The following is a 22908-nucleotide window of genomic DNA, read 5'->3' on the forward strand; positions in this document are numbered from 1 at the left end:
ATTAGACTTTTGTGAGGTCCATAGAAATAACAAATAAACGAACAAAAACAACAAACATGGGTGTAATGTTCGGGGAGAACACAAAATCCAGTTAATCCGTCTTCTTAGCCAATCTATCGTCTGAAGAGTATTCCATCTTATTTATCACTTGTGTAAAATTATTTCTGTCGACTTAAGTTGATGAAACCATTTTTTAAGTTGCTTCTTGTGTAGGTGGATTCTGTTATAATATCGTTTAAATTTTCTCTACGTCTCGAAGGATTCTAACTCGTCGAATCACGATAGAAGTTTCACTTTCTCTTTTGCAGTGGCCATTTTGCACGAGACTCACATTCTGCACTTCATGGACATCTAACGCTTATGGATATTTCTTTTTATTGGAGTTACAAAACGTATTTAAACATTATTATTACACATGCAAAAGTTGTATTTTTATGTTAAATGCTTTTCCAGGTATGATTTTTTTCCAAAACTCCTGAACACCCTGTGTATTACACAAAAGGTTATCCTGTCTGTAATGGTTCAAAAGACGTAACATATGATTTCAGCTTATACTTTTCGTTCACCGTCTTCTGCTTTAACTCGGTTTTAGCTTCACTGTTTAAGAAGTCGCAACTTTTATAATTTATTTTATTTTTTAAAAGTCAGCATCTTCTTTGAAATTGTTATAAACAGCCTTACGACTACTATTTCTGTTATATTCCACTTGGCCTGACAAGTCCTAATAAAGGGCAGAAGGCACCGTCGTGAATGACAATGTCAGATATATATATATAATATGATTGACACAGTATTGTTATCATGTTTATTTTCACTCATAATTGTTAATATAGTCTTATTCTGTTGACACTTTATTTTCCACGTAAAGTCCAGACGGCTTAGTATGTCACGTGATAACTAAGTAGACAGATCAAGTGCTATGTCCACTTCCATCGCTATCTCGTTGGGTTCCATTTGTTCAAGTTCAGTAGCCAGGTGTACAAACGTTTTGGCCCGGCATGGCCAGGTGGTTAAAGCACTCGACTCGTAATCCGAGTGTGACGGATTCGAATCCCCGTCACATCGTGGAGGTGTTATAATGTTACGGTCAATCCCACTATACGTTGGTAAAAGAGAAGCCCAAAAGTTGGTAGCGGGTGGTGATGACTAGGTGTCTTCCCTCTAGTCTTACACTGACAAATTAGGGAGGGCTAACTCAGATAACCCTCGTGCAGTTTTGCGCGAAATTCAAAACCAGCCACACAAAACATATCGTTTTCATTTCGCGAATATCTTTCCCTTATATTTGAATGTTAGCGTCATCTGGTGGTAAAGATATATATTGTGGCAACCTTATGCAATATTCTTAGGGTGTCTAATTTTTTTGAGCACGATGAAAATGAAGTTACAATATTTAAAGTTTTAAATGATTTGGAACTACTAATTAAGGAATGTTTTGTGGATAATACATTTTTAATTTATCCTGTTTAATGTTTAATTAGCTATACATTTTGATATATACTATCAAGCACTGTTATTTTCTTCGAAGTTTAATTTTACACATTAACACATTTTGTGTAATACTGGATGTCCGATTTTCATTCTCAATGACTTCATAATAATCTGATTTCTTTGTCTTTTTTACTCGTATAACTCTAAGCTTTGACAATTAGTGTTATCGTTGTGAACAATTAAAATAAAACATATGTCCTTTATGCAGGCGAAATTTCTGCGCATGCTCTACTACTGTGTGCAAGTGATAAGCTTCCTCAACCGGATATGTTGCATAAAGAACTGCCTCGTGCCACCTGGTGGTTTAAAACTCTCTTCCATAGCTAACCGAGTTAAAGAGCTTCATTGAGAAGAGGTAAATAGTTTTATATTTGTACTAACAACCAAAACCTTGTACGAAATTATCAAATTTCTGTAACCTAATTAATTAATTAACTTAATAAAAGGTTCAGGAATGTTTTTTTTTTCTCTATTAATTTGTTTGTTTGCTGTTAGCCGCAAACTTTCATAACTGAATCCGTGCTGTTCCCAGTGCAGGTATCAACCACAAAAATTATAAATATTCATGTTTGCGGCTGACCTACGGAGGGTAGTATAATTTTTTTTTTTAAGTTGTGAATCAGTAGATAATATGTTAGTAAACTCGGAGGGCGGTTTTAAGTCGTGTAGATATAATACAGTGCCTATTTTGATCTGTGCTTTGAAGGGTTCTGAGAGAGGACTTCGGCAATTTTTTTATAAGGTTTTTTCGTTTTGGGCTATCTGTGCTCTGCCCACCACGGGTATCGAAACCCGGTTTTTAGCGTTGTAAGTCCGCAGACATGCCGTTGAGCCACTGGGGGGGCTTTTTTTATAAGGTATTTTAATGAACTTATAAAAAGCTTTTCTATAAAACTACATAAACACTTTTAAGTAACATTTAAATTGATCCAACATTTTTGTACTGATAATGTAGTTTTTAAAGGTAGAAGTTTATTCTAATCTCTTAATAAATTCGGTGACTGAAGTTGAGAGTTTTTACATATAGGATTTTCTACGAAATCAGTTTACTTTCGTAACTTGTTTGTTTGTTTGAATTTCGCAGAAAGCTACTCGAGGGCTATCCGTGCTAGCCGTCCCTAATTTAGTAGTGTAAGACTAGAGGGAAGGCAGCTAGTCATCACCACCCACCGCCAACTCTTGGGCTACTCTTTTACCAACGAATAGTGGGATTGACCGTCACATTATAACGCCCCCACGGCTGAAAGGGCGAGCATGTTTGGCGCGACGGGGATGCGAACCCGCGACCCTCAGATTAGGAGTCGCACGCCTTAACACGCTTGGCCATACCGGACCCTACTTTCGTAACACGTCAAATGTTTTACTTAAATGTGTTTCGTGTGAAGTTTCACAGGTTTATTATCTATGGAAAATTTCGAGAGTTACATCGTGCGTCTGTTAAGTTTATAATTATTTTGTTTGCTTGTTTTTCACTAAGCGTAAGGTTTCGTAATGGTCTAATTTTGTTTCGTCCACCACCGGCACCGACACACAACGTGAAAAGCCTCCAGTCTTACTGTTGAGTCATCGTGAGCGCTTGTTGTTCTTCTGTAGAAAACTTTATAAGAAATCAAATATAAAATTATTCACGACAGCTAAATTTTGTAAGAAGTCATTGTTGTGAGTTTTATTTGAATTTCGCACAAAGCTACACGAGGGATATTTGCGTTAGCCGTCCCTAATTTAGCAGTGTGAGACTAGAGAGAAGGCACCTAGTCATCACCACCCACCGCCAAGTTTTGGGCTGCTCTTTTACCAACGAATAGTGGGATTGACCGTACCATTATAACGTCTCACAGCTGAAAGGGCGAGCATATTTGGTATAATGGGGACTCGAACCCGCGATCCTCAGATTACGAGTCGAATGTCTTAACCACCTAGTCATGCCGGGCCCCAATGTTGTTGGAGTGTGTTTTTTTCTTATAACAAAGCCACAAAGCGCTATCTGCTCAGCCCACCGAGGGGAATCGAACCCCTGATTTTAGCGTTGTAAATCCGGAGACATACCGCTGTACTAGCGGGGGGCGCCAATGTTGTTGGAATCACTTGAAGTTGTGAACTACAACAATATTAGAAATACCGTTGAAATAAACGCAACAATATAAACATTTTTTTCATAGATTTAAAATGGACTTTTAAATATTTAAACACACTCGTGGTGGCTCCCCCAGCAGTTAATCTATGGGTATATAAAGCTATAAACCCAATTTCGATACCCGTGGAGGTACAGCATAGATAGCTCATTCCGTAACTTCGAACTTAACAGCAAACAAAAAAAACTATGGTGGATCATAAGTTCTGTCCCTGCGACAGGCGCAGCGCAGATAGCCCGTTTTCACTGTTTTGTGCTAAAGCGAATAAAACCGAGAGCAAAAGCATTTATGTTTAAATAAATGTATCATATGACTAAGAATGACTGTTTGTTCATTGTTCTGGACATTGTATGTGCCACTAATGGTATATACATGTAAACGTTCTTGCGGAATTAATATAATTCATTGAAATATTGAATATATTATTTCATACGATTATTTAAAATTAAGATAAGATTTTTTCTGTATTATTAGCGCAAAGTGTGAGCTATTCATGTATTATTTTTTAGGCCAAATATTAGGATGACAGCGTTAATCCCCATATTAACCACGGTGACCTTGTATCTTGGAGCGACTTTTAACCTGTTAAAATATGAAAAATCTGCCATAGACGTCTTCAATTTAAGCAGTCTTAGGGACAAGGTCTTGGTAAGCCCAAATTATTGCGATATGGTTTCTGGACTAAGTGTGTTTAAACTCCTAAACTTGCTACATCAAGGACTAATGTAGGTATTAGGTAATATATGCCACGGTGAAAGACCATCTACCTATCTTAGGTAGAGTTGTTTCATTTTGATTTGTACACAATTCCCAGAATCAGACAAATAGATAAATATAGCTCAGTATTTTACGATAAGTGAATGATATATGTGATTGTGTCATTATGACATATTAGCTGAGAATATATCCTTTAAGGAAACAAAAATTGTATGAAGGACAATATTGAATAATGTTTCCCTTCATTCTTTCTTTTGTTATTAAACCCCTAATGGCCTCGTTAGATTGGTATACTTTGTTTTGTGAAAGATAATAAATGACTCTTTTAAAGGATTGAATGCTCGTGTACATAAATTAAAAGCTCAAAGTATATTAAAAACTGGAAACGTTTTTAAGGACATTTTATGCCTTTATTGGGGAAAAAAAGTCCTAAAATAAAATATTCCATGTACACCTTCAGATGGTTTGTAGTTATCACACCAAAAACTATGGTAATCAAGGCAGTTAATTGTGGATAATGAATGCTAAGACATATACAAAGTGGATCATCTTTACGGTAAGATTACTTAATATGTAGTAATACTACGTTAAAAATATATACAAATATATCATAACTGAAAGACTGTTGCTTAGGATTTGAGAGGATATAATCTTGGTGCAGGGTAACGTACATGCTCCAAGTTAAAGATAGTTTAATTTACCAAGAACCAAAAGCTAGGCCTGAAATACGATGTTTGTATTGTTATTACGAGAATAATACTTTATGAAATTGATGCTACGAAATGTGTACTGTGATAAACAAAACATTTATGTTGTTTTTGAAAAGTGACGTTGGCGACCAAATATTAATTTTGTTTTTATTGTTTTCTTTAGACTATTGACCGAAGTTTCACAAGGTCCCAGTATCGTTTAATCGAAACATCTTCAGAAGCTCGAGATTTCTTGGACGTCTCAGGGGACCTGTCTCTTCGTGTAAAGAGCGGCTCAGTGGAGTTTAGCGGGGCCGGATCGTATTTGAAAGACAGCGAAAGTGGAGAGAACTTCGTCGAAATGCTCGTAAAAGTCGAGCACGAAACAGTAACCAAAAGACGAATTCATTGAAACCTTAGACGTAGTATATATTCAGTGTTTGTTTTTGTATGTAAAGCAGCATTGGGCCATCTGCTGTTTCCACCGCAGGGAACAAATCTAAAGGGAGAAGGTTAGGGCGCTCGGTTCACGATCTGAGCGCAGTGGTTGTAATCCCCATCTCACCAAACGTGTTCGTCATTTCAACCGTGGGGTCGTGATAATGTGACTATCAATCACACTATTCACTGATAAAAGAGTAACCCAACAGTTGGAGGTGGGTGGTGATGACTAGCTGCCTTCTCTGTAGTCTTACACTGCTAAAGTAGGGATGGCTAGCGTAAATAGCCCTCGTGTAGCTTTGCGTGAAATAAAAAAAATCAAACAAACCTTTATGTATAAAACGTATATATATATATATCTTCTTTTTTTTTACAAATGCAAGTTGTATTTTATTTACAGTTGAAATACTAAACAAATAAAGTTTATATAAGAGGTTTGAGCAAATATTATTAAAACAGTTTTGAGTGCGCAAAAGCAGTAGCTACTGTGACAACCTCAGCCGATATAAAGTCTCGGCAGAACTGAATGTATAAACATATTAGTTACTATTTAGCGTTACGTAGGTAGCATGGCGATGCGAAAAATTCATCATTCTCTGAAAGGCTGTGCAACAGCTAAGTATTTATACATTCACATTGAAAACTTTGATCTTAAAAGGGAGATGCTCCTCTTAATTAATTAATTAATGATATTGCAGAACAAATGAATATGAATTAACTTGGGTCACATCCAGAAAAGATCTGCATCAAGTCGTATGTCAGTCATCGTAAGCGAAGTGTCGCATTTTGAAACAGGCGATATTCTACGAACATAAAGTACAGAGACAAAAGCCATCCACAGCATTCAATATAGTAAGACCAATAGGATATGAACTCGTCAAGATAAGATTGCTAGTCATATCTCCCGTTCAACTGTTTCACATCTCAAGCAGATGGAGAATGAATGAAACGGGTGTTTACGTAATTCTATATAAAGACACCAGTCAAGCTGACCTATACAGCGCCTTTAGATTCCTGTGCGATCGGAATGTTGAAAATGGTGCTGGAAAATCTTCGTCCTCGTACACTAGTTATATTGCAGGAAGGGGCCCGGCGTGGCCAGGTGGTTAGGGCGCTCGACTCGTAATCTGAGGGTCGCGGGATCGAATGCCCGTTGCATCAAACATATTCGCTTTTTCAGCCATGGAGCGTTATAATGTGACGGTCAATCCCACTATTCGTTGGTAAAAAAGTAGCCCAAGAGTTGGCGGTGGGTGGTGATGACTAGCTGTCTTCCCTCTTGTCTTAAACTGCTAAATTAGGGACGGTTAGCGCAGATAGCCCTTGTGTAGCTTTATGCGAAATTCAAAATAAATCAAACCAAATTGTAAGAAAGAATGATGAGCTTTGGACGTGATAAACTTTTTACAGAGCATTTTGCAATGGAACCTATATTGTATGGCTATTGTTAAGATACATGGTAGTCAGTTGGAGTATGAAAGAAAGTGGCCTGTGGCGTATTTAGGTAGGGGCTAGAGGGGGCTAAGCCCCAGGGCCCATGGTCTTAATGGGAGCCCACTGATAATCTTATTCTATGTAAATTTACATGGGATGTAGAGCTCACAAAAATGATTAGCCCCTGGGCCCCACACAATCTTAAATCCGCCACTGAACGTGTCGAGGCTAAACATGGTTTTAATATGATGCACTTAACCTCTGTAGTACTGAACAAGTTATTTATGTTACTCTTACAAACACTAAAGTTTTATTCTGCAGTGGTAACCTTCAAACATGTGGTAATATGAAGCGTGAACCAGTAGCTGTGAATACAAGCTTGGTGATTTCTTGTAAGAAAAAAACAACAACAAAACATTTATTCTCTAAAGTAACTGCATTATTTGTCTCTAGTAATTGTACACGGAATTTTCTGCACGTTAAAATACTTCTATTTGCGAGCTTTCGGTATTCTTACCGGAACCTGAACAAGGCAACAATGTATCGACCGAATACTGTTGCCCGATGAAGGCTCGGGTGAAAGGATCGAAAGCTCGCAACTAGTATTTTAACGTGTAGTAAAGTCCGTGTATAATTCTACGTATTAGTTTACCTTCGTTATGAATCTTAAAAAACAAAACAAACAATGTTGCTTTTAAATATCGCGCAAAGCTACACGAGGGCTATCTGCGCTAGCCGTCCCTAATTTAGCAATGTAAGACTAAAGGGAAGGCAGTTAGTCATCACCACCCACCGCCAACTGTTGGGCTACTCTTTTACCAACGAGTAGTAGGATTGACTGTCACATTATAACGCCCCCCACGGCTGAAAGGGTGAACATGTTTAGTGAGACCGGGATTCGAATCCGCGACCCTCAGATTACGAGCCGAACTCCGGGCCAAAAACAAACATTACTTTTCCCGTACTTCGTGAAACGTACTAGAAAATTACACACTGCTGTTCGTATGTGCTGGTGTTTGCCTACTCATTGTTAATAACAATAGTATAATAAATTAGCTGTGTTCGCTACTGAGTTCAGTTGTAGTTCTGATCCATGCATGGAGCCTACTTCAATCAAAAAATTAATGATAATACGTGTGACAAAGATATGATGAATTTGCTCTTCAGTTGGTATGGTATATCTTTGGCAAGACCAAGAGTAGATTCGGCGTGAATTATATGCGCACGAAAAATACTAAAATAATGTTTTAAAAATGTATAGGTTGAACTTTGCAGCATTATTTTCAAAACGTTATTTTGATAGGTGACGGAGACAATTCCATCTGATATACAACACTTGAGCGGATGGCAGGAAAGGCCCAAGGACCAAGTTGGCACTCATTATGTCCGAAGTCTCGTGTATGGAGGAGAACTGGTGGCTTGGGTTCGATTTAAAGCCTCTAATCGAACTGAAAAAGAAAAGATTAAAGCAGTTGTGGCAGCGAATCTGAAATTTAGTGGCAACTTGGATTTGGACGCAAAAGGTGGGCACAGAAGTCGCAAGCCTTTGTTCACATATACATATCTAAATAAACAGTTTTTACTGTCCAGTTGTTGTAATACAATATGAACTATTAAAGCTTGAAAAATGGACAAAAATGAAAGAAACTAGACGGTTTTTAGGGCCTTAGAGTAACGATGTACGACATTATTGACTCAAGTTAGGTGAAGATATAATGCATTACTAAATCAGGTTAGGCAATGAAGTTCTACATTATTGTGTCAAATTAGGTAAGTAATGTATTACATTATTGTTTAAGGTTGGGTGACGATGTTCTACATTATTGTGTAATATTTGATGATGGTGTATTACACTGTTAGTTTTGTTTTTATTAACAGCTTCCGATCAAAACTGCAGCGTAAAGAATGCACTGTACAGTTTAAGCTGAGGATAAACCTTAACGCTAAAAAAATACGTCTTAAAACTTTCTGGTTGTATTAAGAATGGATACAAGTAAGAACACCAAATTGGTACTGGTCATTCAACATGATTTAGTTAATAAAGGAAATGTACATGTACTTAAAAACCCACCAGTAGCACAGGGAAGTACGACGCTAGAAACTGGGATTCGATACCTGCGGTGGGCAGAGACTAGATGGTTCATTCTCTAGCTTTGTGCTTAACTTCAAACAAAACAGAACGAATGTACTTATAAACTTGCAATGGAAATTTTGTCAACAAAAAGTCCATGCATTTCAAAATTTTCAATTTTTGTCAGATTTTGTGTCTGGATGAGTTTATTCTCTTGAACTGGACTTTTTTCTTTCCGCTCTTTGAATTTCTGTACACTTGAAACATGGACTTTACAAAGAGACTAGCCAAATATGCTTTTAGCCGTGGGGGCATTATAATGTGACGATCAATCCCACTATTCGTTGGCAAAAGAAGACAAAGTAAACAAAGAGACTGGAACAGAGAAACAAACTTTCATACTGGTATAGCACACAGTACATGTACAATATTTTTTGTTTTCTAAAAGGTTTCTAAACTACCATAGTATTAATCAGTTTATATAAAGAACTGAATTTAACACATTGGTGATCGATTCTTATTTTGGTATTAGTAGTTGATGTGTTTTGAATTTGTCGCAAAGCTACACGACGGCTATCTGCGCTAGTCGTCCATAGTTTAACAGTGTAAGACTAGAAGGAGGGCATCTAGTTATCACGACCATCGCCAACGTTTTTACTATTTTGCCGATGAATAGTGGGATTGACCGTTACGTTATAACGCTCTCATGATTGAAAGGGCTGCAAATTTAATGGGACGGAGATTCAAACCTATGACCATCAAATTACGAGTCGAGCACTCTAACACCGGACCATGCCGGCCTTATTGATAGTTTAAAACATAATAACCTGCAAAGTAAACAGTATAGAGACAGGTTGCTCCACAAATAACAATTTGCTCATTGTTTCTCTAGATGAATGCTATTGCAACAGCTGCCTGCAAATGAAACTGCAAACATAACACGATAATAGAAGTACATGAAAACAGAGATTCGAAAATGAGTTTTATAGTCTTGGAGAAAGTTCAAGAGTGGGGTAAGCTTTACTGGTGTTGTCCACTTCTGAAGAGGTACAGGGGTCAAATTTTAAACTGTCAGTACAGGTCATTCATCACATCAAACTAGTCAGTGCTAACATTATATGCCAAGCAAAACGGTAGTTTTGTAGCGAAAACTAATTTGCCTGTTTCAGAGCAAAGCCACACTGGGCTGTCTGCCACGTCCACCGCAGGGAATTGAACACTGAACTTTTGCGTTGTAGATTTATTGATGCTCTACCACCACCACCATCATCATCATCATATGCCGCCTTCATCAGGAAGGTTGGCTGTCACAATCCTTGATTTCTGTCTGTTCGGTGATTTTCTCACCATGTCCTCATATTTTACTATCTCAGTCCACTCTTTAATATTTGTTATCCACTCTGTTCTTGGTTTTACCCTATATATCCCTTCTATTTGACCCACTAGTAGGACTAGTTGGATTTCGTCTAAGGATGGCGGCTATCTAGAGGTTCAAATTTGGTGAGGTCCTACTATCATTCAAGGTAACTGACCGTCAGTCCTTTTCCTTTACCCATCCTACTGTCGCGCCATCTAACATTCAGGTTCCTCCGCTTCTTCTGCCGTTCCAGTCTTTACGTTTTGACAAGGTGACGTCCTCTGTACACGACAACTCAGTCCAGAACTGTCTGTCTCTCACTTAGTTTAACACACCAGTCAAAGCGAGGTCTAGACCCCCTCCCCCAGTGGCACAGCGGCATTTAATAACAAACAACAATATCCCTTACTCCCAGTATTATGCCCCCCAGTGGCTCAGCGGTATGTCTGCGGACTTACAACGCTAAAATCCGGGTTTCGATACCCGTGTCGGGCAGAGCACAGATAGCCTATTGCGTAGCTTTGTGCTTAATTAAAAAACAAAACAACGACAATCCAGTATTATACATCTCTATAAGACGGTTGAAAAAACAGTTCACGTGAAGCTCACATGAAAATTTCAAATTTTCAGCACTTCCAGTTTTCGTCCAGCGATAAAAAACACACACATTACTGTAAGTTTTATTGTTCTATTCCATAACTATAAATTATAAAACATTTCAATGTGCATCATCTTCATGGTTAGATTCAAAATACGTTTAAAATCAGCTTTAAAATGGCAGTTAAAATAACCCTTATTTCTCCATTATTCGCTGCTAAGGGAAACAACCTCCAAATCCTAAGCATACCAAATGCATAATCGAAGGTTGTGCTAAGTGCTTACAAGATGAGCACCTAGCGCTGTTTTTCTGTGTTTACCAACCGCTTGCTTTTCATTATATATCTGTGTGAAAGTGTTATTTGGAACCACCTGAAAGTACTACAGTGTAAACTGGATACAGCAAGCGTTTTATTGGTTCCGATCGCTCAAAGTAAACGGTATAGTTTACAACGGTAACCCCGAACTTCTGGTAATCTCCAGCCTGTAATCCTTGTGTAATTCGTCAATCGGTTTACGGTAAAACTGAACTGATGCATACGTGAACGACATACATACCAGCGAATACTACGCTTATTCCGTGTGCACATATTTTGTTTTTCATGTATTTTTATGTACAAAAGTGTGTATTTATCCGGAAATGTACCTCCCCAGGTAACACACTCCCTAATCACATGTCACCTATTTAGTAATGTGTGCAGTATAAGAAATGTCTCGATGTGTGTATTACCTCTTTGTGTGAGGTGTTTTTTTTTTTTAAATGTCAGGTTAGACAATACTGATTACAGTGTCTTGGCTTTTTATGTACAAAAGTGTGTATTTATCCGGAAATGCACCTCCCCAGGTAACACACTCCCTAATCACATGTCACCTATTTAGTAATATGTGCAGTATAAGAAATGTCTCGATGTGTGTATTACCTCTTTGTGTGAGGTTTTTTTTTTAAATATCAGGTTAGACAATATTGATTACAGTGTGTTGGCTGACGTAACGCAAAAATACCTGAAATCTATTCAAAAGCACTTGAGGGATAAAGAAAGCCAAAATTCTACTTCAGCTCAATCTGTAGGTGATGCTTCATATATACAGCAAAATGAATGAGTTAGGTATAACTGACATGGTACAATTTTATTCATGTGAAGTAAAACTGTTTGGTTACTAATTTACTCCAAAATCATTAGAGTTACACTGAACAAGATATGATTTTGGAGCTCCAAAATTTCGCGTCCTCTAATTCAGTTCATAATACTACTATTATATCAGCAACGATTGGAATCTACTCTTCAAATTTTATTAATATATGCATATGAAATAATGGGAATAAATAATGTCAACTTTAAAGAAAACTTTGATTTGTACCTAAAAATAAACAACTAACAATTCTGTTTGCTCATAGTGACATCTGATAAAGCATTCTGTAATGAAACATAATTTTCTATTTGCTCATCAGGGCAATTTGAGAAAATTCAAGAAGAACTCCAAGAGAGCTATCGCGTAGAAATCGATGTGTCTGCCACAGTGCCTCCTAGGAGTCCACCTCAGACTCCACAGGAACTGATTGATTTGGTTCAAGAATATCCAATCTTGGTGAAGCAGATCAACCAAGGAAAGGGTAACCCTCTTCGAGCTGAGCTTGTTCCTTTAGTGATGCTGGATTCTAATTACAAGTTTAATTACATCGTTAACAGGTGAAAAGCTTATTTACAACTTAATCTCGATTGTTTTATAAATTCTATTCATGTGATTTTGAGCAACAACAACGATATGTTACTGTAAAAATCTAAAACTACATCCAGATGGTTTAACATGGATAATATACAAAAGAACAGAACGAGTTTTTTACCTTTTTAAATCACCAACAGAGCTGGAAAAGTTTCTTTCTGCGCTTTCTGAACGTCGTTAAGTACGACTAATATCTACAATACGTTGAAAGTGATTCGAAAAAGCATTTATAAAAAAAAAATGTTTAAAAAGTGACGTATTGGCACATTGAGATGACGTCATTGATTTATGACGGTGCCTTTAAAGATGTGGAATTTATTCTGTTTAAAAAAGCATTAATGTAAATTGTATTTTAGTGTATACAAACACATTTTGTAAACTGTGATAACTGGAGCGATTAGACAATTTGCGATCTTTTCACGACAACAAACCCAGTTACCCTGCACTTGGTATTCTTTTATATAACGATAATTTATCCATAAATCACATCTTACACGTACAAAATGGCCGGGCTAGAATAAAGATGTCAGCCGCATTTAGATACGATGTCAAAAAATACATACAAATAAGTTAGACGAGAAAGGTAAACCCTGTAAAAATGTGTTCTAAAAGCAGATAAGTGGCTTTTATTCATAATAAATGTAAGGTAATGCATGTGAGGTGTCACAATTTGAGTATAATTTTGATGGGAATAACCTTAACAGCGAAATGGAAGAAAAATATTTTGTTGTTTTTATTGATTAGTCTTTTAAACCTTCCTAGAAATGTGCTGTTGCTAGTGGCAAGGTAAATTTTGGTTTGTTCGTTTTTGAATTTCTCGCAAAACTACACGAAGAATATGTGCACTTGTGGTCCCTAAATTTGCAAGGTAATACGTCCCCACGGCTGAAAGGGCTAGTATGTTTGATGTGAAGGGAATTCGAACCCGCGACTTTCAGATCGCGAGTCGAGTGCCTTAACCACCTGGCCACGTCGGGCCTATTTTAGTTTGCATATAGAGAACAATTTAATACAAATCTCAAGAGGTTATAATGTTAGTGTATAGAGATCACTGATTAAGCCACATTTGAACTATTGCCTTCAGTCCTGGGTTCCTTATCTCAGAAGGAACATTAAATTATTGGAAAGGATTCTAAGGAGGACGCTACCTGGGATGGAAAGTTTGTGTATGAGGATATGTTAAGATCTCTGAACTTGTTTTCTCTTGAGAAACGAAAAGTAAGAGACGATCTGGTTGACGTGTTTGAGATTGTCAATGGAATGAATAGTGTTAATGCATCATATGTGTTTTTATTTAATGGTGGGAATGGTAAGGCTAAGAAATACAAATATAAATTTTGGCAGGGTAGGAGTCATCTTCAGTTAAGACAACTTTATTTTTCTAACAGAATGGTTGGCCTTTGTCTTCGGGTGTGACTGATGCAGTTAATTTAAAGGAAAGTTTGAAAAATATCTCAATGATAAGGATTAGCTTTTAAGTATTTTTTATGACTTAGTTTTATTTAGTGGATATAACAGTCCAAATGAAGATGAAAGGCTCAATGTTGTCTTTTAATGTTATTTTAAGTTAAAGGAGAAAAACTGGAGAAACCTGGCCCAGCTTGGTATATTCATGTTGCTACAAATCCTAGTTGTGATAAATGTGACAAATTTTGTTCTTTTTACTTTTAACCTATTTAAATAGCTTACATCTTTAGTTTACTTTTTCTAATATCACATATTTGTACGGCTTATCAATTTATTGTAATCTGGTTATTTTAGTACCAGTAAAATGTCGGTTAGGCACCACTTTTTTTTGTTTATTATTTTAACATAAAATTCCATCCAAGCCTGAATTCGACATTTGGCTTTTATGGATGACCATCAACAAACTATTATTGTTTTAGACTGCTGTGTTGTCCTCTCATTTTAGTTATTCTTCCTGTTCCCAAGACTGCTGAGTTATAAGATTTGTTTCATTAGCTGTGGAAAGAAACTTCCATTAAAATATTCAGAAACGTATTCACAAAAAAAGTAGCACTAATGTACGTATTTAAATTGTCTAAACCTAACTTTAATATCTACTAGCGGAAGTTGGTTCAGGTCCTCCTTTGTTTACTGCATGGTTTGTCTCTTGAACAACGATAAGAAAAACAAATATTTTACCCCTTTGTGACTGCAGATTTCTTTTAACCTCGATACGAAGCTTCTAAAGAGATGTAATAGTGTTTAGATCTGTTCAGAAACATAAGATTAGAGGCATTCCAGCATTTGATGCAGTTTTGGCAATACCTCAGATTGACTAGAAATTCGGTCCCGTCATATAAAGGCACGTCTATGTCATCCATTAGTCTGATATAGTTTGAGTCATTATTGTCCCACTAGGTACACTTCCTGTAATGGTCCAAATAACCATCGTTTTCTTGAATTTCTCCCGCATACTTTAACGTAGAAAAAATAACATATTAGAAACGATGCGAGTTAAAAACAGTTAAAATTCTCTGAGTTAAAGAAGGTAAAATATAAAAACGTAGTTGTAATAAACAGAAATTTTAATCATATTACGTCCTGCTATCATTACTTTGTAAACCAAAGAAATATTTTTTTAAAAATAATTTTTATTTTGAGTTACTTTATCGTAATCAATTTTTAGACAAGTCTTACTTCCCTAAATTTCTGTAAAGTTTTTCTATTTCTCTATCTATCGTAGAATTTAAGTTTTCTGTACTGATACAATAGTTCGAAAAGTGTCTGGTGATTTAAATGTGATGTCTTGTCGATGATGACGTCCTTTTGCAAAGTTGAAAATAATTCATCATATTAAGTATAAATCTTAAACTTCGACTTTTCAGCGCTGTTTACGGAATGCTTGAAGAAGTAGAAAGAAAATTTGACGATATTCGTATCAGCAAGACTGCATTTCTTAAATGGAACTACAATAGACCGACAGATGCTACTGAGGAAAAAGAGAAGATGGTAGGGAAACAGCAACTTTTTCTGTGTCTAGAAAGAGGTTCTATATATAACGGTTTTGTATATTTTGTGTTCAAACAACGGATCTAGTTGTGACCTTTCAAAATGTTTTCGTAATTAAAGAGCGCAGATCGGAGTATGTGACCAAAAATTCAAAGACAATGTTAGCATTTCTGGTTCGTTAAACTTTTAACCAATGAATCTAGCCAACATGGAAATTATTATTTAAAACAACACGTTTCTGTAATATAATTGTTTGTTTGTTTTTGAATTTCGCGCAAAGCTACACAAGCACTATCTGTGCTAGCCGTCCCTAATTTAGCAGTGTAAGACTAGAGGGAAGGCAGTTAGTCATCATCACCCATCGCCAACTCTTGGGCTACTCTTTTACCATTGAATAGTGGGGTTGATCGTCACATTATAACACCATTACTGCTAAAAGGGCGAGCATGTTTGGTGTGACGGGGGGATTCGAACTTGTGATCCTCAGAGTATGAATCGAGCGCCTTGACCACTTGACCATGCCGGGCTCTGTAATATAAACCCGCGTTTGTTCTCTCGCGTATTTTAGACTTTGAAAAATATAGCGCAAGAAAACACATTCTATTTTGACTTATACAAAATAAGCGAGAAAAAATAGAGAAACATACAATTAAGTTTCTTTTCTCGCTTTCAGATGTCAAATATTATGTGATAAACAAGTGTTGGATGTGGCCTAGTGGTGGTTAGAGTATCCGGACTGTGAATCCGACGATTTGTGATTCGTGACCAGTTGTCGTAAAAACATGTTCTGCATTTCGAAGATGTGGTTTTGCTATAAACGTGCTCGTCAAGTCATACCATACTATCAAACAAAAGTAGACTAAATGTTAGCAGTATGTAACGTCGCTTTGTTATTGTTTAATCTATCAATGCAAAAGCAGGAACAGCTATGCGCAGATGTAGCTCTGTGCGAAATATATTAAAGTAAACATAGCGCATATAATGTAAGCAGGATTATTCTTTTATGGTTGATAAAAAAATACCTTACGAGTCCTGCATCACGAGTTAGGTTTCTTAAAGTTGATTGCTGGAATATATAATTTAAAATTCCAACCAGATCGACACTTGCGTGTTTGATCTGCTGAATGACCGGCTGAAACATTCTCGAGGAGTCCACGTTTTTTTAGAATTTTAAACAACTGGTTGGAGGGAGGGCAGCCAGCTAGCAGTACCTGTATGCTTTATCTTGCCCTCTAAACCGAAAAACGTGAATAATTTTCTGTTTTATGAAAAATACACAGGGCTGAAAATGGGGAGCCGTATTCAGTGGCACATTTATGGTTTGATTCCCCAATTACTAGGTTGATATGGTTGTTTTCCAGTATAAACCACTGGCACGTTTATTGTATATTTTATTAATAACTGAAGTTTTGTTAATAAATAGCTTACTTAAAATAAATACAGATAAAAAATTTCAAAACATGTATTTAATTGTTTGTTTGGAATTATTATTCACAAAGCTTCACAATAGGCTGTCTCTACTCTACTCAACACGGGTATGCCCGCAGACATACAGCTGTGCCATTAGGGGGACCTTTACTTAATTTATCACCAGCTGTATATACATATACATAAAACTATTATAACAATAAATTTTAAAGCCATAAACCAAACAAATTAAAATTAATTACTATAACCAGCTTGCTCCGCTAAATTATAGTTTCAGTTTAATATGGCACTAGTTAAGGCTATTATACTTAACTTCGTAAAGCTTAATCAATGCAGTGGATTGTTTGTTTGCTTTTGAATTTCGCGCAAAGCTATACGAGGGCTACCTGCGTTAACCATAACCGTCCCTAAATTAGGAGTGTAAGACTAGAGGGAAGGCAGCTAGCTAGTCATCACCACCCACCGCCAACTCTTGGGCTGTTCTTTTACCAACAAATTGTGGGATTGACATTATAGTGCCTTCATGGCTGAAAGGACTCACATGTTTGGTGTCATGGGCGATTCGAACCCGCGACCCTCAGATTACGACTCCAGTGCTTTAACCACCTGGCCATGCTGGGCCTCAGTGCAATGGAAGGTGCAACATAGTAATTAACCTTAATGTGTTTTGTTTATGGCTTAAAATTGATGGTTATAATATAATTAATCAAAGGTTGGGATTTACTGTTTCTAACGGAGTCCTTTCTCATGATTTTGTTTACTTATTTAACTTCATTTAAATGTAATTATTTAATTGCACTATACATCAAACTACATATTTGGCCCGTCACATTGTAGGAAATACGTTTTAATTGAGATTCATAAGTTTCAGCAGAGAGTTTCATAGAAAATACTGTAGAGATATAGTTGAAACTCATTTTGTATTTGCTAATTAGGTTAACGAGTATTATGAAGAGCTCGAGAATGCTGACGTTATTTTTCGGTCAACAATAGAAAACCTGGACACATCTTCTAAAGGAAATTTGACCCAGTTCAATAAGGCTTTTTCTGTGTATGGGGCAGGACCTTCGAACACTCCAAATAAGTACATACGTAACCTGTGGAAATTAAGACATGAAGTTGTATGTAAATATATTGCTTCCTTATGGTCATCTTTCTTTGAAAATCTAAATATTGAGCTCTCACATATACAGATTAAAAACATGACATATTAATTACTTTTTATAATATAAATTGATAGATGGCGTAACTCAATAAAATATTCATTTTCATAAAGTGATGCATGCGCGCAGTATATCTTTAATTATACTGGTAATACCTAAAGAAACGCTAATAAAGCTAATTTCAAATTATTTTGATCATAGAGTGAAATGAAAACAAGATAATATTTATTTGCAATAACAAGATTGTTTTCGATATATTGCTTAATCAGGTTATTTCTCTGTTCTGGCATTCTGACGTAATGACTCGTGAAATAAATTATAAAACCAATTTAAATTATTCTTAATCAAATCATTCATTAATTGGATGTCAGCCGTATGTAAATGTGGTATCGAAAAAATAAATGAAAATACAAATTAGACAAACAATAAAGACGTATTATAAAAGCAGATAAGTGGTTTTTATTCATAATAGAAATGTCACAATTTGAGTATAGTTTTGGTGGGAATAACCTTAACAGTGTTAGGGAAAAAAGTTGTTGTTGTCGATTAGTCATTTAAGCTCGGACGATGTGCTGTTGCTTGTGGCAAGGTAAATTTTAATATCTAGCGAAATATTTAATACAAATCGAGGGTTTTATGTAAACTTTAAATAATAGCAACTCTAAAGTAATTTAATCGCATTTTTTTCTTTTAAAATTCTCAAAAAAGGAATAATGTTGGAAAGGCATATGTATTGTATTAAATAAAATATAGTTACGAATATTGTGCTAGGAAGTAAATGAAGCTTCACCGAGATAATTGTGTTAACCCTACTTTGGGAACCACTGGCTTGAATAATTGTCAGAATGAAAAAATAAAAAAGAAAACGCAAATGAAATCTAGGGTCGTATTTTTTCTTAGTTTATTAATAATATAATAATTTAGTATTTGTAATGAAATTGATGTTAAACTTTAAGGGTTCCATGTTATGAACTGTGGAAAGTGAGTTGCATATTAAAGCTTTTCTATTTTATACACATTTGTAACCGTAAATCCAATAACATTAAGTGGTAAATTTTTAACTTCGTATTTTTGTTTCATTTAAAGAACTGAATACTTTAAAAAAATTAAGAACTGCTTGAGTGCAATGATACTTATTGTCTGTATCATTTTATTTCAGACTGAAGAAGAATATGGTAAGTATACCTGTTCGACCCAACTTTTAAGAACGTTAACGTTTATGTACATTACTGTTGTAACGACGGCAAGCGCATATAGGCCTCGTGAAGCTTTGCATGAAATTCAAACCTAACCAAAACATTACTGTTGAATCGGAAACAATAAACTGACATTAGCTTTTACAAAATACGAAATTAACGCAGTATGTCTTTAACCTTTTTCAGTCGTGATATTATTTATGAATTCGAACATAGCTGTACTTTCTTGTGCACTGCATACATGTAAGTGAAATACCGATAACATGTCCAAGCAAAGTAATAGAAATTTCCTAGAATATAATATCCAGTGTTTTGCCATTTTGAAAGAAACTGGGTATGTGTTGACCTTGCGGTACAGCTCTGTGTTCTGAATCTGGCAAGGTGAGTTTGAATTCTTGCAGTATGGAAAAAAAAAATCACCACTTTTAGTTGCGAGTGGGTTATAAGTGTGACAATCAATCTCTTAATGTCTATGGTGAGTCGCAGGATATTAACTGGTTGCTTTTTCTCCAGTCAGAGTTTGGTATGGTATGTGCTTAAGGCGCTGAATTTGTAATCTGCGGGATCGTTACCCGTCGTTAAAAGATAAATAAAAATACAAGTTGGATAAAGAAGATAAACCCTATAAAGACGTATTATAAAAGCAAATAAGTGTTTTTTATTTATAATAAATGTAAGATAATGCATGTGGAATATCGCAATTTGAGTATAATTTTGATGAGAATAACCTTAGTTTTAGTCTTCTGGGCATTATAAAGTGATGGTTAATCCTACTAACAGTTGGTAATGGGTGGTGTTGATTAACTGGAGACATAGAGTAGCTTTTGGCTGAATTTAGCAAATAAACAAAGGTTCTGCTAAGTCCATAATTATGCTATCGAGATAAGTAATCTTAGCAGCTTTGCTATACCTATAAACTAACATAACAATTTACACAATTTACATCTAAACAAGGTTATTCGCAAATGAAACGGGACGCTATCATCACGAAAGTGTAATCTCGCACACTGCTGGACTCGTGGTTTATTTTAAGAGAACCGTGAACTGTGTAAAGTTCCGTAAACTACATGGCTGGGTGGGTTAATGCGTTCGACTCGTAATCTGAGGTTCGCGGTTTCGAATCCCTGTCGCACCAAATATCATCGTTTTTCAGTCGTTTGGGCGTTATAATGTGACGGTCAATCCCACTATTCGTTGGTAAAAGAGTAGCCCAAGAGTAGGCGGTGGGTGGTGATGACTAGCTGCCTAGAGGGAATCTAGTCTTACACTGCTAAATTAGGGACGGCTAGCACAGATAGCCCTCGAGTAGGTTTGTGCGAAATTCAAAAACAAACAAACAAATTTTTTTTTCATTATTAGAAGTTAATGTAGTCTCTGTGGGTTCAACACCGAAAATGTCATTTATCTGTGACTTATGTTAATTATTAATAATGAGTTTGTATCTAATAAATATTTCTTAAAGAATTAGATGTGAAGCGCCATATTTTGTAGCAGAAAGTAATTATTCCATTTTGTATTTGTGTATTTAAATATTGCAGTTGAATAAATAAATGGCTCACAAGACAGTTGTATCGTGGCTCCACCTACTCGCAAATCTTCTACATATTTTTGTTTGTTTGTTTGATTAACGTGAAGTATTGACAATTTGATTATTTCTGTTTCAATGACGTAGTTTGCTGTATTAACGATTCTGTATTTTTCAGTATGGGAGAAACCGACTGGAACCGGAACCACGTTCACCCACTGGGGCAAAAGTGTGTGCAGCGAACAGTCCAACGTCGTTTATACGGGATTCGCTGCGGGGGCGCCCTCTAAATCCATGGCCAGTGGAGGAAACTACCAATGTCTTCCAAGTGTTTTAGGCACTTCTAGGATTTTGAAAGGAAAGCTTGCCTACCTTAGAGGGGTATTGCGCGAGGAGGCAGATACGGATACAGTACACGGAATTTTATGTTCCACCTGTCTTTTGAAAAATTCTTTGGGCACAAAGATCTTCGTGGGACGTACTTCTTGTCCTGAAAACTGGAACCTAGAGTACTCGGGTGTCATAATGACACCCAAATTCGGCTTTCAGCCTGCCCAGATGATGTGTATGGATGAAAAACCTAGCCCAAATAACGTTTTAAAATATGATGACGCCATTGTTCTTACCCACATCACTGCTGACTGTCAGAATTGTAATTCTAGAAAGTTTGTTACCTGTGTTGTTTGTTCCCAGTAGAGACAAATAAAATGTCATTGGATACTTATGTTGTCCACTTTCCTTTGTGATTTGTCGTCTTCAATTAATGCTTAACCAGTTAGTGCAAGCTACGAATGTGGTGCTTAATTGACTTGTGAAACAAGAATAACAGAAAAAATGAAACTAAAACCTAATAATGATTAAAGTATATGAGATGTCGTTGTATATAAGATAATTCTTTTATACTAACAGGAGGCCACACAGGAAGTATTATTATTTTAATATAATCCATGTGCGGTTATTGTGTCGGTGATATTGGCCGTTTTAATAAAATCGTTGACCACTAATCCAAACATTGAAAGTGACTGCATGAACAGCGTTTTAAAATACTCCATTCCATACTTTTGTTAAAATACGACACAACAGACCCCCATAGGTATTTATTTAGAGTTACAATTAGAATAAAGATATTAGTAACAACCATATAATTTAACTGCTCTCTTACAATATAGTTAATTAGAAGGGATCTATGCCTTTTAACAACTAGAGGTGAAAGATGTACAATAGGGATTTGTTTCTTTAAAAATTTCGTGAATAGCAACATAAATATTTGTTTCAAGATTTTTGAGAATACCTATAAAAAGTGCTGGCTATTTGCAAATAGTAGTTCCTAATTTTGAAATGACAGTCAATAGGACAGGAGCTAAGTCATCAGCGACTATCCATTATTATTGGACTACTCTTGTCTGACAGAAGGGGTAATTTTGAACGGCATTTCTATAGCGCAGCCACGATCCCAAAGTGCAGAGTGAGTTTTTTTTAACATCGGAGTGCGAACCATGAATCTAGAATTAACGGTCGGATATTACTAACTATTAGGTCATCTCGGCGATAACATAAAAAACATATACCATGATGCACATATAGCCTATATCGGAGCTTTACTTTTACATAACTATGATGTTTGTTTTGTATCTAAGTATAAAGCCACACAAAGGGCTATCTGTGCTCCGCCCACCATGGCCATCGAAATCCGGTTTTTAGCAATATAAGTCCGCAGGCATACCGCAGTGCCACTAGGGGACTAACTAAAATATTTGTTTGTTTTTAAATTTCGCGCAAAGCTACATGAGGACTAACTGTCCTTAATTTAGTAGTGTAAGACTAGAGGGAAAGCATTTAGTCATCACCACCCACCGCTAAGTTTTGGGCTACTCTTTTACCAACGAATAGTGGGATTGACCGTAACATTTAACACCATTACGGCTGAAAGGACGAGTATATTTGGTGTGACGGGGATTCAAACCCGCGACCCTCGGATTACGAGTTTAGT

At 36.3% G+C, this 22908-nt stretch overlaps 1 protein-coding gene across 1 annotated transcript; it reads left to right on the top strand.

Annotated features, from left to right (window-relative positions):
• The first annotated feature begins 1740 nt into the window (after positions 1 to 1740).
• On the top strand, positions 1741 to 21642 carry LOC143229264 (uncharacterized). Its single transcript, XM_076461380.1, has 9 exons — positions 1741 to 1846; positions 4133 to 4271; positions 5214 to 5417; positions 8208 to 8427; positions 12380 to 12617; positions 15483 to 15606; positions 17970 to 18155; positions 19357 to 19372; positions 21097 to 21642. The coding sequence occupies exons 2-9, from the start codon at positions 4146 to 4148 to the stop codon at positions 21612 to 21614; spliced, it is 1632 nt and encodes a 543-aa protein (XP_076317495.1). The 5' UTR covers positions 1741 to 1846; positions 4133 to 4145; the 3' UTR covers positions 21615 to 21642.
• Positions 21643 to 22908: the final 1266 nt, after the last annotated feature.

The sequence above is a fragment of the Tachypleus tridentatus genome, chromosome 1 (genome assembly GCF_004210375.1).
Source record: "Tachypleus tridentatus isolate NWPU-2018 chromosome 1, ASM421037v1, whole genome shotgun sequence".
In the NCBI taxonomy this organism is placed as follows: domain Eukaryota; kingdom Metazoa; phylum Arthropoda; class Merostomata; order Xiphosura; family Limulidae; genus Tachypleus; species Tachypleus tridentatus.

Excerpts from the sequence above, each read along its gene's own strand:
- LOC143229264 (XM_076461380.1), top strand. The coding sequence starts at position 4,146 with ATGACAGCGTTAATCCCCATATTAACCACGGTGACCTTGTATCTTGGA. Across the intron at positions 4,272-5,213 it reads GTCTTAGGGACAAGGTCTTG|ACTATTGACCGAAGTTTCAC; the intron begins GTAAGCCCAAAT and ends TGTTTTCTTTAG. Across the intron at positions 8,428-12,379 it reads CTTGGATTTGGACGCAAAAG|GGCAATTTGAGAAAATTCAA; the intron begins GTGGGCACAGAA and ends TTTGCTCATCAG.